The following is a 15,906-nucleotide window of genomic DNA, read 5'->3' as shown; positions in this document are numbered from 1 at the left end:
TCTGAAAGGGTCTCCCAAAACAAGACCTGGTTTTGAGGTCATGTCTGTTTTTAATTTAGATTGTAAAAATTTTGTAAAATATAAACAATTACATTTTAACAAGAAGTACAGCCTACTTAATAATAACTGGAATCCTAGCAGTATAATAAGCATCAGACATGTAACTGGTCAAACTGCTTTGTTTCTCATTCTCAGACGTGATACCTGGTATTGGGAGCTGTTTACTGTTTGGTCTTTCCTGTGCATCGCTGCATAGAAATCTTTATTTTTCCATGAAACATCTGTTTTACATGTACAGCCAAGCAGCTGCCAGTGAGAAAGCTCTCCTATGGACATTTAAACAGCATCTGAGAAGTGACACTGTTTACTAAAAGTAAACAGTTGCCATTTCCCTCTGATTAGAGTTAGAGGTACACAACACCGGCATGAATGCCACTTGAGGGACAGATCGGCTCACACACTGTCCTTCATCTCTCGCCAGCGTAGACTGCCTTCAGCTCTCACGCCACACTCTGCTATCGTTACCTCTCAACCTCTTCCCTGCAAACTAGACTTCATCTCAGAGGAGGGGCAGCCATGGACCACCTATCTGCAAAGCCAAGCATTCCTCGCAAGCCCTTCTTCAGATCACTCCGAAGGATTGAGAACTTATTCTACAAATCGAAGCCTGGTGTTTATTTTTCGTTCCTCCACTAACACACAAAAATGTGTGCAGATTTTAGCAGAGCAGTACCATCATCCTGACTAGCTCCTCTCACCTGATTCTGTGAGGTGGTATCTCTCAGCACAGCATCTGGAGGTCGACTTGGGACAGCTACAGCTGCCTGAAATCAAAAGACACTGTGTGTCAACTTAAATATACATGATTCTCTCGCAAAACTGACATCCAATAAACAATATGTGTCAATAAACTATGCAAACTGGATAAAGAGACATTTATTATGTTTTATGTTCTGAGGAAAATGACACTTAAAATTTCATAACTTCTAGCTTTTTATAAATTATAAGTTCCCTGAAATTATTCTTTTCATTATAAGAAACATTATCATAACCATTCTCCAGGTCACAGAGGATAAAGAAATTTTTTCCTATATAAAAGGATGATGACAACTCTGAGACTATAAACAATTTATATATCTTAATTTGGCATGTTAACAAAGTAATACAGTTTATCAAGTTTTTAATATTATTTAACTAATAATTTAACTATTAATTATGGGGGGAGGAGGGACACAGGAATGCAGGCACACATGAAGGCCAGGGACATCAGATACCCCTGTAATTAGAGTTATACTGTATTGTATTCACACAGCTATATCAATGTTTTAGTTATTTATATAGAAATAAAATATTAATTGTCACTATTGCATAAGTTTTATACAATAAAGTCAGTTTTCTAATTACAGTGTTGATAATTTTTCATTATGAAATGCCAAGCTAAGATACTATCAAATTTATCCCACAAATCCCAAAAATCATAATCCTAAAAGGCCACAAGGGAAGAAGTTACTTCTACAGTAAGTGTGTGGGGGAAGGGTAGGGAAGGGAGGAATGTCACCACAGAAAACTCATTCATAAACTAGTAAAAGGCCACAAGGGAAGAAGCTACTTCTACAGTAAGTGGGTGGGGGAAGGGTAGGGAGGGGGAGGAATGTCACCACAGAAAACTCTTTCATAAACTAGTAAGTCAGTCTTGTAGAAGAATGACAATGCTGGGTGTGGCAGTTCATTCCTGGGAAGCTGAGGCAGGAAGACAGCTACAAGTATGAAGTCAACTTGCTCTATAGAATTAGACTTAAATCTTTAAAAACTCAAAAGAGGGTGGGGCTGGAGTGACAGCTCAGCAGGGACCATATAACATTTGGTTTCCAGCACCCACCACAGAAGGACGCTGATGCTTCTGTCTCCTTCAGACACCTGCACATACCCTCCCCCACATAGACATAATTAAAAACAATTTGTTTAAAAATGAAAGACAGTGGTCGTCAGACAGGAAAGAGATGATCAAAGTCATCATCTTCCATGGTCAAGAACCAGTATGGCTAAGTCAGTAGAGCAGGTAAAGTCAAATCTATATCAAGAATATGAAATTCCCATTACATACAAAACAATCGATGTTTGAGGCTATGCAACTGCTTTCTTCTGCTTTATATACTGAACACATATACTGAACTGCTATAATATGCTCCATAAAGGCATACAAATATAATATCTCAAAAAAGTCTTACTTTGAGTTTTTCTGATGTTCGTTTTCCACCAAAGCCCCCAGAGCCAACAACAAAGACAGAGAACTGATTATAGCATATAAGTTCCTTCCCAGAATAAGAATAGACTAGAAAGGAAACAAAGGAAAAAATAATTATTACACGAAGATGTGCCTAGATAATGAGATAAGCTAATCAATTCCTCTAATGGTTTCAAAACTAAAACACGGGCAGAGCTAAGTGGGCACTAGTGGGTGTAGGGGTGAACACGGGCAGAGCTAAGTGGGCACTAGTGGGTGTAGGGGTGAACACGGGCAGAGCTAAGTGGGCACTAGTGGGTGTAGGGGTGAACACGGGCAGAGCTAAGTGGGCACTAGTGGGTGTAGGGTTTGAAGGCTTCACTGCAGTGTGTTCATCTCTCGTCTCATCCCTTCACTGTCAACTATGGGTTTGTTTTTTTTTTTTTTTAACCTCTAAATCCCGCAACTACTACCCATATCAAATTTTTATATACCGTCAACATTTCAAACAATTCCTCTCAAAAAATCTGAGCTACCACACTCAAACTCTGAAGTACTGTCAAGGCACCAAAGAAGCTCATGGACCTAAAGAGCCAGTGGCGAGGGATGGGGACAGAAGAGCCACGCGGGGAAGGAGCCCAGAGAATGCATCCTGCCCACTTTATTCACCACTCCATCCCTGGAAAGAAGAGATCCCAATACAAAAGTTCCTCTGAGTGCCGAGATCATTATCATGTGCCACCAATCCATGGCTTTTAATGCGTCACTGTACCAATGGTATTTCAACTGACACTGTGTTCACTGGGATACAGCCCCATGGTAAGTCCAGGAGTCCAGGCATGGTCTCCAGAATTCACCAGAGAACCAACATCAGGTAGAGCAGGCATTTCCACTGTTCTCAGTAGCAAGCTCTACACCGCTACTTTTTTCTTCTTAAGTTTTTGTACTGTCTTTAGTTTATGTTTAGTAACTAGCACTCTATTAACTCAATACTTATTAAAAACTTCTATAAGCCTCTTCCTACTGTTATAAACTACTATAATCCCTTTTGTACCACAGATAAAATGTGGCTGCAGTGTTCAAACTGTATGATTAGTTCAACAGTCTGGAAACCCGACTGCAATGTAGAATAATCAAGTTCCAAATAGCTAACATAATAGAAAGGAGCATCCTTAACACCACACCCAGCTGCACCAACTTACCACAGTGGACATAACTCTGCCTGAGACTTGCCCAAGGTCATGTGTCTCACATCTGGGCCCAAGTTGCTGTTTCACCCACTGACATGTGCCACCTGTCTTAGCCTCTTAGCCCCAATCTATTGCCCCTCCTCCCTTATATTTCTTAAAGAACCCATGAAAATTTAAACTGCTACTTTGCTTTCTTACAAACTATAAAATTAATACAAACTTCTGAATCGATCTCTGTGGTAAATGTTACATGAAAAGCCTATCGATCTAATGACATTATTATAAGAATTAAAACTGTTACCGTCCATAACAATCACTATGCCAGAGCCTTTATCCAGGATATCAGCAATAACTGCTTCACATTTTAATTCTCCTAAAATTAAAGTAAGACAAATAATTATGTTAAAACACCACAGAATTTAACCAGGTTTTCCACTTGATTCAGCAAAGTTAAAAAATTATAGTTTTAAATATTTTCCCCTAGCTACTAAAAGAAAGAAATTTCATATATAAAACACTTAAATTGCTAAATTTGAAACATGAATATTTTTGATACAAAAATCTGAAAAACTCATATAGTGATGACTCTTGGAAGGTCTAATTGTCATCTAAATACTGGATCCCCTTTGTAACCATTCCTTCCCAGATCTCTATGGCGTCTGTGAAAGACTTTCTAAGCATTCTTTTTCTGAACTTTTCTGTAGGTTAAAAAAAAAAAAAAAAAAAAAAAAAGCCAACACAATGGCAAACAATAGTGGTGGGACCTTGTTAGACAGAAGCAGTTGGGAAGGAGAGGGAGGGAAGGGGAGGGAGAGAAGAGGAGGGAGGGAAGGGGAGGGAGGGAAGGGAAGGAAGGGAGGATGACCAGAAAGTGCTTAATACAAGTATGAAACTGTCAAGAAAAAACATTAATTTTTTTAAAAACCTGTTTTTCTATATTTTTCTACACAAATGGGATTAACACCATGCCCCTAAGCCACACAACATGAGTGTCAGCTTTGATTCACAGACAGCATGTCCCTGTTGATACTTGAACAACAGAGACAGTACTTTTTAATCCCAAAGTCCGAGGATAGCTACGTAGGAATTTAACAGGAAAACAGCAAGCATGTTTGCACCTCAAGTTCAGCACTATGGCTGCAGAGAGGAGAAAGCCCCTAATGGACCAGGAATGGAGGCAAAGGATACCTAGGCGAGGGAGAAAGCCAGCAAGAGCTGGGCGGGAATCGATGAACAGAGAGAGAAGACTCCAGATTCACAGAGAATCATAACCTCCTAAGCATCTGCTGGTGGGAGGTGGGAAATGATAAAAGCGTTATAAGGGTGATGATTTCCAAAACCAGTGTATCTATGTCCTCTGTAAAGCCCCTGGTACCTTCAGAATGGAGTCTGAACCTTTACCTGAATTTGAAGGCCCTGTGGCAACCTTTCTTGTCTCTGTCTCTCTGTATTCTCAAATCTTACTACACTCCCTAAGTGGACCTTAAGGAAGCAAGAACTGTTTGTTCTCAGTTTCCCTGTGCGGGGATTAAAGTGGTACCACTAAGCCTATCCTGCATCTTAAATTTTCAGTATGCATATTTCCTAAGAGTAATTTTAAAATTATCTGTGCTCGCTTCGGCAGCACATATACTTAAATTTAAAAATTATCTAACAAACACACATAGACATGAATGAATACTGAAGAACTGACAAGAAATAAAACTTGAGGCTAAAGATATAAAAGAAATCAAGAAAAGTATTATACATGCCTTCCTATTCATATCAGTGTATAAGGTAATCCTTTTAAGTATCTACATAAGGGCAATATTTAATACACACTACTTACTTTTACAATGGTTCCCCAAATGAACACACTAGGCTGGATACACATGAACCATGGAAGAACCTCCACAAAATATCACTCACACACACACACACACACACACACACACACACACACACACACACTTTTTTTAAGGAAGTTAAGTTACTTGGGCTGACAGTGCTTCCCATAAGAGCCTTAAACTAGCAAAAGCCTCAGTGCTAGGCATGAGAAACCTCCTTTTGAATAGCTGGTTAGGGTAGTTTAAGAGACTCCGAAAACAATATAGATTACAGAGGTAGCCCTTGTTGCCCCTTGGGGGTTAAAGGTGGACCCCTATTGTTAAAGGCTCCACATACTTAGGAACCAGGATTCAGATGATTTTACATCAATCTAACCTGAAAGTCTGTTTCCTGCATCCTAGTTTCTGTGACTATGCAAACTAAGGAAGCAATTACACAGATGCAACACCTATAAACCATGGTAACAGGCAGCATGGCACAACATGCTTAAAGGTGTAATGAGGGCACTCACAGGCTGAGAGGCAACCAACAGCTGTCTAATTAGACTAAGGGTCACACAACAAGAGGGAAATCGTGCTTTGTACTGGAAATCTAACCAGCTTCCAGGAGCTAGTGAGGCCATGGACATTAGAAAATTCCTACTGCCCTTTGCTAGACCAGCAGAATTCCTTACTATGTTCTACATCTTATCCTTACACTGGCAGGCAACTATAGCTTTCATCCCTCATCAAAGAAGCCTCTCTTTACGGCGAAGGGAGATCATTACAGAGAACCACACCTGGACCAATGCACAAGTCAATGAATGGTGGGGATACCAGCCCCAACAAATACATCTACATCACAAGATCAAAAGATCATGAAAACCCAGCCCCATGGAAACATCTACATCCCAGCTCCTCCATCAGTGACTCAGGGAACATCATGAAAGGGGCAAAAGAAAGACAGAAAGAACCAGAATTTCAGGAACTCACCTATGAAACAGCCTCTCCTCCTCCACATGACTAAATGCGTTAAAACCAGAACAACAGCACTATCAATGGACATTTTAACACAGAAGGAGGAAAATTTTACAGAGTCCTGCCCAAGACAGAATTATAAGCAACTACTGACTGTGAAGGAGGAGAATTATCCTCTCCCAAGAATGAGTCCCCTTATTGGTTGTCCAATAAGAGTGGTCAGCCCTGAAACTATATGCACACTGTCTTAGTCAGGGTTCTATTCCTGCACAAACATCATGACCATGAAGCAACTTGGGGAGGAAAGGTTTATTCAGCTTACACTTCCACACTGCTGTTCATCACCAAAGGAAGTCGGAACTGGAACTCAAGCAGGTCAGGAAGCAGGAGCTGATGCAGAGGCCATGAAGGAATGTTACTTACTTACTTGCTTCCCCTGGCTTGCTCAGCCTGCTTTCTTATAGAACCCAGGTCTACCAGTCAGGGATGGCACCACCCATAATGGGCTGCACCCTCTCCCCTTGATCAAGAGTTGAGAAAATAGATGTCTTACAGCTGGATCTCATGGAGGCATTTCCTCAACTGAAACTCCTTTCTCTGTGATAACTCCAGCTTGTGTCAAGTTGACACATAAAACCAGCAGTACACACCCAAACAACAAAACCTAGCTCAGTGAGTTATATTTGTGTGTGTGTATTTGTGTGTGTGTGTGTGTGTGTGTGTGTGTGTGTGTGTGTGTGTGTGTGTGTGTGTGTATATATATATAAAACAATAATCAAAGAAAAAAGGCTACCAACTTCAGAGTGGAGGTACATGGGAGTTCAAAAGAGAGTAGCTAGGCAGGACTAGAGGGAAAAAAAGGGGGAATTAAATTCATATTTTAAAATAAAAACATGGAGCTGGGGATAGAGTTCAGTCGGGAGGGTGTTACATACCATGAAAGCCCCTTGGCTCCATCCCCAGTGCCACATAAATCTGATGTTGTGGCTCAAGCCTTAATCACAGTTATCAGAAAGGAAGAGGAGAGTCAGAAATTCAAAATCATCTGCACTAGGGAAAAAGTTGGAAGGCCACCCTGGGCTACAAGAGATATTATCTCAAAAAATATAAATGGATAGAAGGATGGATGGAGAGAAAGAAAGGATAGAATAGATAAACTTTAGTAAACAAATTATTACTGAGAAAAAAAAATATTGGGTAGGTTGGTTTTCTTCTCCTCAAGGGGAATAAGGGAAAAATGACAAATTTATCTTTCAGCACTGTTTGCTTTATGCAAACCAGGAACAATCACAGGAACCCTATCTGATATATAGTTATAATGGCACATGCGTTAACACAGATAAACTGGTAGCATTAAACCAAAAATCTCACTATTGATAGAAGAAAAATAGATCTAATAGTTACTAGTTAACATCATCTACTCCAAGGTTACAGATGAATGCTTCTAGTGTTCTAGTGTTGGGTTGGTCTATATCAGTCTAACACAATGAGATGGTTTGAAAGGTTAACCAGAAAAATAAAGCACAGTATTAGGCAATTCCCATAAACTCACCTGATCGAGGAAGTGGCTTATATAACTCCAAGTACTGCTCCCCGTGAAGAACCTATGTTATAACAAATGAAATTTTATTAGCAAACGTTTTTGTCCTAGTTTCTACTGTGGGAACTGCTAAGGACAGAGGACATTTTACTCTCCATACTTCCTGTGTGATCTATTCAGCATAGTTTTTGCTTAATCATGCAACATAGAATTAATTAGCACACCAGTATAAAGACAAACAGATCTTTTGGAGGAAAGATCCAGGGATCCTTATTGGATCACTCAGTTAGGCTCTGTTCTGGGTGCTTATAACAATGCTGAAAACATATTGAGCATTCAGGAAGCGTCCGCTCAATCAAGTGAACCAATGGGGCCTGGGCTGGTAACTTCAAGACACATAAACTGAATAGAGATGACTCAACTAAAACACATATCATATCCTTACGAGCATATCCAAAGTTTGTAACATATCCATTAATGTCATAATCCATTAACCTGAGCATAACCAGTCAAGTCCCCCCACCCTACTACAGTAGGGCAGCTTTCAGTCTTCCTGAAAACTCTGAAGAAAGAGGGGAACGAGGGTGATGGGAAACAAATGAAGGAGTGCCTTCCTCACTGTCCCATGCTGCTTTGACACTCTAAGCCAGGAAAACTGAGAAACAGATTTCCAGAGAGCTGTCACTTCTTGTGGTGTGATAGGAATGGCCCCCATATACTTTATTGGTTTGAATGTGTAGCCCATAGGATATGGCTCTATTAGGAGGTGTGGTTTTGTTGGAGGAAATGTCATCACTGTGGGGAACAGGCTGTGAGGTCTCATATGCTCAAGATATGCCCCGTGTGGTACAGTCTCTCCCTGCTGTCTTATGATCAAGATGTAGAACTCTCAGCTCCTCCAGCATTATGCTCATGCCTGCCTACATGCTGCCATGCTTCCCGCCATGATGATGGGGGACTAAGCCTCTGAAATTGTACGTCGGTCTTAAGACTTTGTAATGCTTCTTTACAGAGTTGCCGTGGTTGTGGTGTCTAAGACTCCTGGTCACAGAATATAAACATCTTATTCAGCACATAACATGGGAGAGAGATTAGGAAAATCCAGCCCAGGTTTCTGGCTCCTCCTTCCACTGTTACCAGATAATCTAAGAAAATGAATTCCCATCTACTGCAATAGGAAAAGCATTAGCAATCGGCTGAACATTCAACTAGACAGAAATCTGCCCATAGCTCTGAATCAGCGATCTGCTCATGGCTGTTGGAGAAGGAAGCCTTGTGGCAATTACAAGGATTTCTTTCAGCTTAGACTCTTTTTGCCCCATAATATTTCTTTTCCTTCTCTAGTTTTTTGAGTGTTTCTTACAATGAGCTCTGATTGTGTCCATTCTTCCATCAGCCCCTCCCAGACTCTCCTCTCATCCCTACCCACCCACCTTCATGTATTTTACTGTAAGCCTGACAAGACCAGTTTATGCTGTCCACACACTTGGATGTGTGGTCTTCAACTGAAACCTGTATAATTTACCAAGCTGTACTCAGAGAAAACTGCCTCTCCTTCCCCCAGCAGCCAACAGTTGCCAATAGCTCTATGGCTAGGGGTGGGAGTGTGTCCAGCTTCTCTTCAGCTGATGCTCTTGGTAAGCATGGGCAGTTTGTAGCCCTTTAAACTGAGGAATGATGTGATCCAGATATAACCACTCTCTGACTCAGTCTTCCTGTGTGCAGAAGCTTAAACTGAGATACTTACAATTACAGTAATAAGATAATAGTAGAGAGAGGACGGACAATGTTACTCCAGGATTACAGGGCTATAGATGAGTATATTCTTCTTGGAATTTGAAACTAACTCTCCCCTCTTTTAGTCATGAAAAGAAAAATCAAAAAATATACTAAATTCCTAAGCCAACCAACAAAGTCAATGAGCATCCATATTATGTAAAAATTATATGTACATATGTATATGTAGTTGTACATAGTAATGAAGGACAACATATTTATCAACAGTATTTAAATAAACAGGAAAAAACAATATTCTTGGTAGGTATACCTTTGCAAAGTTGATTGACAGCCCAGGGACCTCTGCTAGCCCTCCATTCATCATAGACTTCTGTGCGACAATGACTCCAAAGGTAGGCAAACAGGAGAAGTCAGCACTCCCTTCATAAACAAACTTCAAGTCCTTTGGATTTTTGACTGAAGCTCCTACTCCAAGAGCATACATAATGCACTCCAGTTCCGTATATGAAGAAGAAAATGAAGGAAGCTTACTGCCAACAACACCAGCCTGAGGGAAAAACAGGAAGACTATTACCCTCCACAGCAGCATCTGCTGGCCCCTACTTCAAATCATAGTTGTAAGCTAACATTATCCTCAGGCTTAAAATCAGTCTTCTAACAGTACAGCTTCCTGGATCACAAAATACCAGGGAGGTATGTAATAAATTATTTCTTGTCTACTACACCTGGTTTTTTTTCCCCCTTTATTGAAAATAGATTTTTTTTTCCTCACAAAATCTACTGTGATTGTGGTTTCCAGTGCCAGTTCCTCCCTACCTCCCCTCCCATCTGGCTCCACACCATTCTTGTCTCTCATTAAAAAATAAACAAGTTTCTGAGGAATAGTACATATGTAAATATTATATATCATATATATATATATGACAAAAATAAAACAAACTAACAGATTAGAATAGGACAGATCAAACAGAAGGAATAGGCCCAAGAAACAGATAAAAACACAGAGACCCACTCACTCACATACTCAAGAACCCCATAAAAACACTAAACTGGAAACCATAATATACGTGCAAAGTACCTATAGGCTAAAGAGAGAGAAATATACATACAAATGCATGCATAGACACTGTAAAACAAAGATAAACAATGAATGAATGAATGAATGAAGACAGTCAGATCTACGTGTCCTGTCCTGGCACTGCCAGTGAACAGAGTACTGTCGTGTCACAGAGCTAAAGCCCTCCTGCTACTGTTCCTCATTCAGTGACAGGCATATGACTGGTAACCACACCAGCATTTTCAAAGACAGTTTATCAATGATTTCCCTTAAGAGAGCTGGTAGGCAAAGTGAAAAGAGAAAAAGAACCATTAAAATAAACATCCTTTACCAAGAACTTAGAAATGTCATCACTGAAGGAAGGTTACCGGTGGCAAAGAAGAAAGACGCTTGTCAGACTGAAGAAAAACAACACAAAAGAAATTTATACTAAAATGTTTAGCTTCTGTTTGTTGATTCTGTCTACATCCTATCTACGCAGTTTACAATAAATCCCCCATTTGTTTATTAATTACTAGGTTAAGAATCATTTTGTTATGTTTTGGAATCGTTTAGATTGCTAGAGTTCTTGACTTGGGCATTTCAGCACAGGGGCTATGCTTCCTGGCTGGCAGAAGAAAGGGGACATGACCAGAACCTGCAGCACACTGCCCACCAGCCATTGGTGCCATCCCCTCCACCACACTCTTCAGAAAATTCAAATCAACTTCCAAAGCACGTCAAGTGAACCATGCAGAGATAAAAAAGGTGAGCAGGCAGAACAGGGCTGCCCATGGAGGCAGACTGAGCGGGACAGCACGCAGAAACACTAGACACTCATCATCACAGGTCCTAGTCAGCAGCAGCAGAGGTAACTAACAGCTTTCTTCTCCCTCTCCCACCCAGTATCTTCCTGGGTTACTTTTCAAATAGCAAGGAGGCTAGCCAGCACATCAACCTAGCAACTACTAACTCCAAAGAAACACTATCATAACTTACATGCAAAACTATACCCCTAAAAGCAGAGAGAGGCTTTCAGCTTCTGTGCCAATTACCAATGCCAAAAGCAGGAGCTGAGCTGACCTTCTGCTTCCACACTCACACACTAAGAAGAGCTTTAGAAAACAATACCCAAATGCCCTTCTCTCCTTGCAAGACAGTCCTCCACCAAAGCAAAATACATGAAACCACCCAGAAAAATCTCAGAGGAAAGTTGAGAAGATAGAGTTCTCTGTATAGCTGCAAAGTTGTCTTCAAGCTACATGCTCCTGTGAGCATCATGAATTCTGAACACACACCACTGATTTTCTCCATGATGATCTACAGAGTGACTACCTCCAAAAGCAAGGCTACAGGGGTAGAGGGAAGCAGGGAAACAGAGAGAGGGACTGTAGAAAGGTGAACTTCAAGTACTTGTACTTACAAATCTTGATGTGTCTGCGGATGCCATGTGACTGGTATGATTTTGTGAGATTCCTTCTGAATCTACTTTGTGTAAAACTTCGATTATACCACCTGTTGATTCTACAATTAAGAAGATAAGAAAAGTCATAGCTTGCCTCTTACGGTCTGAGTTAGGAAAACTGCAATGTGCTGGAGACGAGCTACAGCATACTCCCAACCCTCCCACTCCAGTGGACAGCCTCACAGCCCTGCTTATTAACCTGTAGAGGGACATGAAGCTGAGACTGTTGAGGGGACAGAGAGAGGAAGGTGGACCTGAGCAGTGAGAGGAAGAGTACAGTGAGTATGATCACAATACATCATATACATGTACAACATTTTCAAAGAGTTAATTGAAAATACTGCACTTTTAAAAGGATGCCACATAAACTGGACCGTAGTGGGTGGTACAGAGCATATACCATGGCCCTGAGTTCCACCCTCACAAAAAATAAACACAGATAAAAGAATCTCTGCATCAAAAGAACTTAACATTCAGTTAATACTCTGCATATCCAAAACAAGAGCAGTAAGGAGCAGTTACCACTAGGTGTTCGCATAGTAGGAGTTCAGCTAACAAAAAAGCAACACGGCCCAGAATTTCTGGGAATATCTTGCTGAATATTTGGGGTCTGAATTTTTCTTTAAAAAAGTCCTAAAATAATGAGGAGGTGACAAAGGAGGAGGAAGACAAGAAAAACAATGTGCTGAATCAATGTACATCTTTACTAAACAAGAAATGAAGGCACTTTTAGGGCAACAGTGAAAAGCTGCATCAGATTAACAGCATGTGGTCAGGACTGGAAGACAGCTCAAAGGTTAAGAGTGCACAGTGCTCTTACAGAGGGCCTGAGCTCAGTCCCCAGCACCCACCCTGGGGAGTTCACAAACAGAGCATGACACCTGATGAAACCACAGGCATCTGCACTCACATACCTGTGCATAAACACCCATAAACACACACAATTAAAAGTAAATGTAAAAATAAAAAGAGCATATGGCTAAAAAATGTGAGACTCTGCAACCAACCAGCATTTAGGGAGAAGGTACATGTAGCACAAATGAGTACACCCCAGCCATCTACCCACCACACACACAGAACGAAGAAACACTGAACAAACTGGCTGAGGAACAACACTGTCTTCAGTAGGAAGAGTCCTAGCTGCTGAGGTCTGTTGCTATGTATTGTAATGCTAAATGCTGGCCCTGGCTGCCCTCGGGATGAGAGAATCCTGTCCTATAAAAAGTAATACTAAGCTGCCTTGATTCTTAATTTTAAACTATTGTTTGAATAAAGATGCTGACAGCCTATAGCTGGGCAGAAGAGAGGTGGGTGGGGTTTCAACTCCAGGACTTGGGGGTCTCAGGAGGACCACAAGGGGAGAGGAGAGAAAGGAGAGGGAGAAGACACCATGGGATAGGTGAGTCTAGAAAACATGGCCATGAGAGCTGAACAACTGGAGTTGAAACTGTCCAGATGAAACGCAAGCTATAACTTGGGGTTATTGGCAGAGAATAAGGTATAGTAAGCTTAGAGGGTAGATATCTGTTCCAGTGCATTAAAGGCTTAATGTAAAATTATTTTACTTTTATGAGTACACTGTCACTATCTTCAGACACACCAGAAGAGGGCATCAGATTCCAAACTTTATGCTTATGGTAACTAGGGGGCTTTCAATGCATGCTATCAAACCTCTAAAAGAATTAAGTACTAACAAAAATATTCAGATAGTGTTATGCCAAAACGCCTTTAAAAATATGTACATGTATCCCTCTTTTTTAAAAATAAAGTTGTAAGAGAGAAAAGAAAAGGCCTAATGTAAATATAAAAGTTGTGTGTCTTTTATCTGGAAACTAAATAATGAAAGGTGGGGTAGAAGCCCCGACTAAGAACAAATACTACAACAGAAACTGTCCCCAACACCATGTGTAGGCGTCACCACAGTAGAAGCAGATAAAAGCCCGTCATCCCTGCTTCCTGATCAGGACCTTGGGACTCTACCTTGAATGGTCTGCGGCTTGCTGGCATTGCTGAAGTCACAGATCTTCTCCCAGTTGGCCCTCACTGCCTCAGGAGTCATGGGCTGATTCCGCTTCCTGACGATGGCCCCAAGGGTCCTCTCCCAGCGCACTAGTTACGGAAAGAAAACATGAGACTGAGCACATACCTTACAGACAGAACATAAGATGCTTAAGAGCCCATCTTCAAGATAAAAGAAAATCACAGAGAAACAGATACATTTTTCTCTAAAATACCGATTAGCAGAAATGTCAGTTTTGTAGAGAAAGATCTGCAGGTGAAGACAGAGGAACGTGAACAAAAGCATGGCATAAAAACATAAAGGGGTGAAAATGCTATTGTGAAACCTACCACTCCCTATGTTAAGTCACCTACACTAAGTTAAGTAACACAGAATAAAATCAGATTTTAAAATAAACTTTAAAAATATATGTGAAGCCAAAGAGAAAACGTCTGTAACTCTGTGAGCAACTACTAAGGGCAGAGCCTCTTGCTGAATCTAAAGGCTGAGATACATGTGGTCATGCCAGAAGGCTCGCACACAACCACAGACCGATGGCAGAGGCGCCCGATGGCAGAGGTGCGTCCCTCTCCTAGTCTGTAGGTGAAGACGGGCAGGACAAAGCTCTGCTGCTGTGATAGGGAGCAGAGATTAAAAACCTGGGAAAACCCTGTACTACATAGCCACCATCTTCCCACAGCCCCACGCAGGATCACAAGAAGTACTGCTGCGCTTGAGTTCTCTTAGAGAGTTAACACTGTTTTCTTTTTTAAACATTCCACAGGAATAACTAACTAGTGATAACATCTAAACATGATGGTAGAAGACTAGTGACCATTCAACATAAGACATCTTGAAGAATGAAAAAGATACCAGTTTCTAGATGTTTCCTCCTGTAAAGTGTCCATGTGTAGCTGTTGCTGCAACACTAATCTTGGTGTTTTAGGTGGGCATCATTTACATAGTCAAATCGAGAAATGTAAGTGGCTTTGTGTTTAACTAGACTGGAGTCATTGATGCATATATAAGATATATACATATGTATATACATAAACATATATATAATGTGTGTACCAATGTCCTCTAGTGATATCAGTCTTCTAAACAATTCGATTAATTCTATGATTAATCATGATACCAGCAGATAACTAAAAGCAAACTGAGATCCTAAATTTTTCACGTTTTAATGTTATAAAAAGCAACTACCATACTTCTGTGGTCAGAAGGTTTAGGAGAGAAAACAAAGTAGTGAAGCCAAATGAGTCACTGTTGGGGGAACAATCCCCACAGCTCAGCTGTGGCCCCTGTGCTCACTCTCTCCCTCTCCCGAACATTATCGTCTAAAAAGTAGAGAATTATGAGAGAGAATTGGAGAAGCTACCTGTCCATCTAGAACAGGCTCCTCCCATCTTTCAGGCAGTTCTCCCTCCCACTCACTGTTCTGACGAAAGAGCAAGAGCAAGAAGCATGTGGGAAGCCAGAGCCATTGGAGGACAAATGTCAACAAAACAGAAAGCATAGTATCTGAAGAGAGGAAGATAAGCCCAGTGCAAACTCCTGCAGAATAATTCCCATGCTGTAATACCTGTTTCTGGACCAAGTATTCAAGTCTGCACAAGTATACGCTAGTGATTAGGCATTTGACAAAATCCTTAGCCATCTCTAATGGCTAGACAGGCTATAAAATGAAAAAGTCCATCACAATCCAAAACCCAACAGAGACTTACATTTTCCAATCCATCCTGCTCCAACCTAACAAAGGGAAGAAAAAAAAAAAAAAAAAGATCATCTAAGGTAGATCATTAAGAGAACGTCTTAGTTATGAGGGGTACTAGGATGCTAGCTGACACGAATGAGGCATTAAAGCTGAGCACAAACCCCCTGACTTTTCAATGCTGGTGCCATCGAAGCAGAGTCTGCAGCAGGCAAAGC

At 40.9% G+C, this 15,906-nt stretch overlaps 1 protein-coding gene across 1 annotated transcript in view; it reads right to left on the bottom strand.

Moving 5' to 3' along the window:
* Positions 1-15,906, bottom strand: part of HSD17B4 (hydroxysteroid 17-beta dehydrogenase 4) — a 68,497-nt gene that overhangs the window by 19,678 nt on the left and 32,913 nt on the right. Inside the window, exons 10-17 of the mRNA XM_080919682.1 lie at positions 15,702-15,726; positions 13,956-14,084; positions 11,934-12,034; positions 9,785-10,021; positions 7,750-7,801; positions 3,716-3,787; positions 2,229-2,332; positions 759-824 (exon numbers count right to left, since the gene is read on the bottom strand). Of these exons, the coding sequence (XP_080775808.1) occupies positions 759-824; positions 2,229-2,332; positions 3,716-3,787; positions 7,750-7,801; positions 9,785-10,021; positions 11,934-12,034; positions 13,956-14,084; positions 15,702-15,726 (786 nt within the window). The remainder of the gene's footprint in view (positions 1-758; positions 825-2,228; positions 2,333-3,715; positions 3,788-7,749; positions 7,802-9,784; positions 10,022-11,933; positions 12,035-13,955; positions 14,085-15,701; positions 15,727-15,906) is intronic.

Source organism: Micromys minutus (genome assembly GCF_963924665.1).
Source record: "Micromys minutus genome assembly, chromosome: 8".
NCBI classification, from domain to species: Eukaryota; Metazoa; Chordata; class Mammalia; order Rodentia; family Muridae; genus Micromys; species Micromys minutus.
The sequence above is the reverse complement of the archived record's forward strand: the minus strand, read 5'-3'. Positions and strand labels throughout refer to the sequence as shown.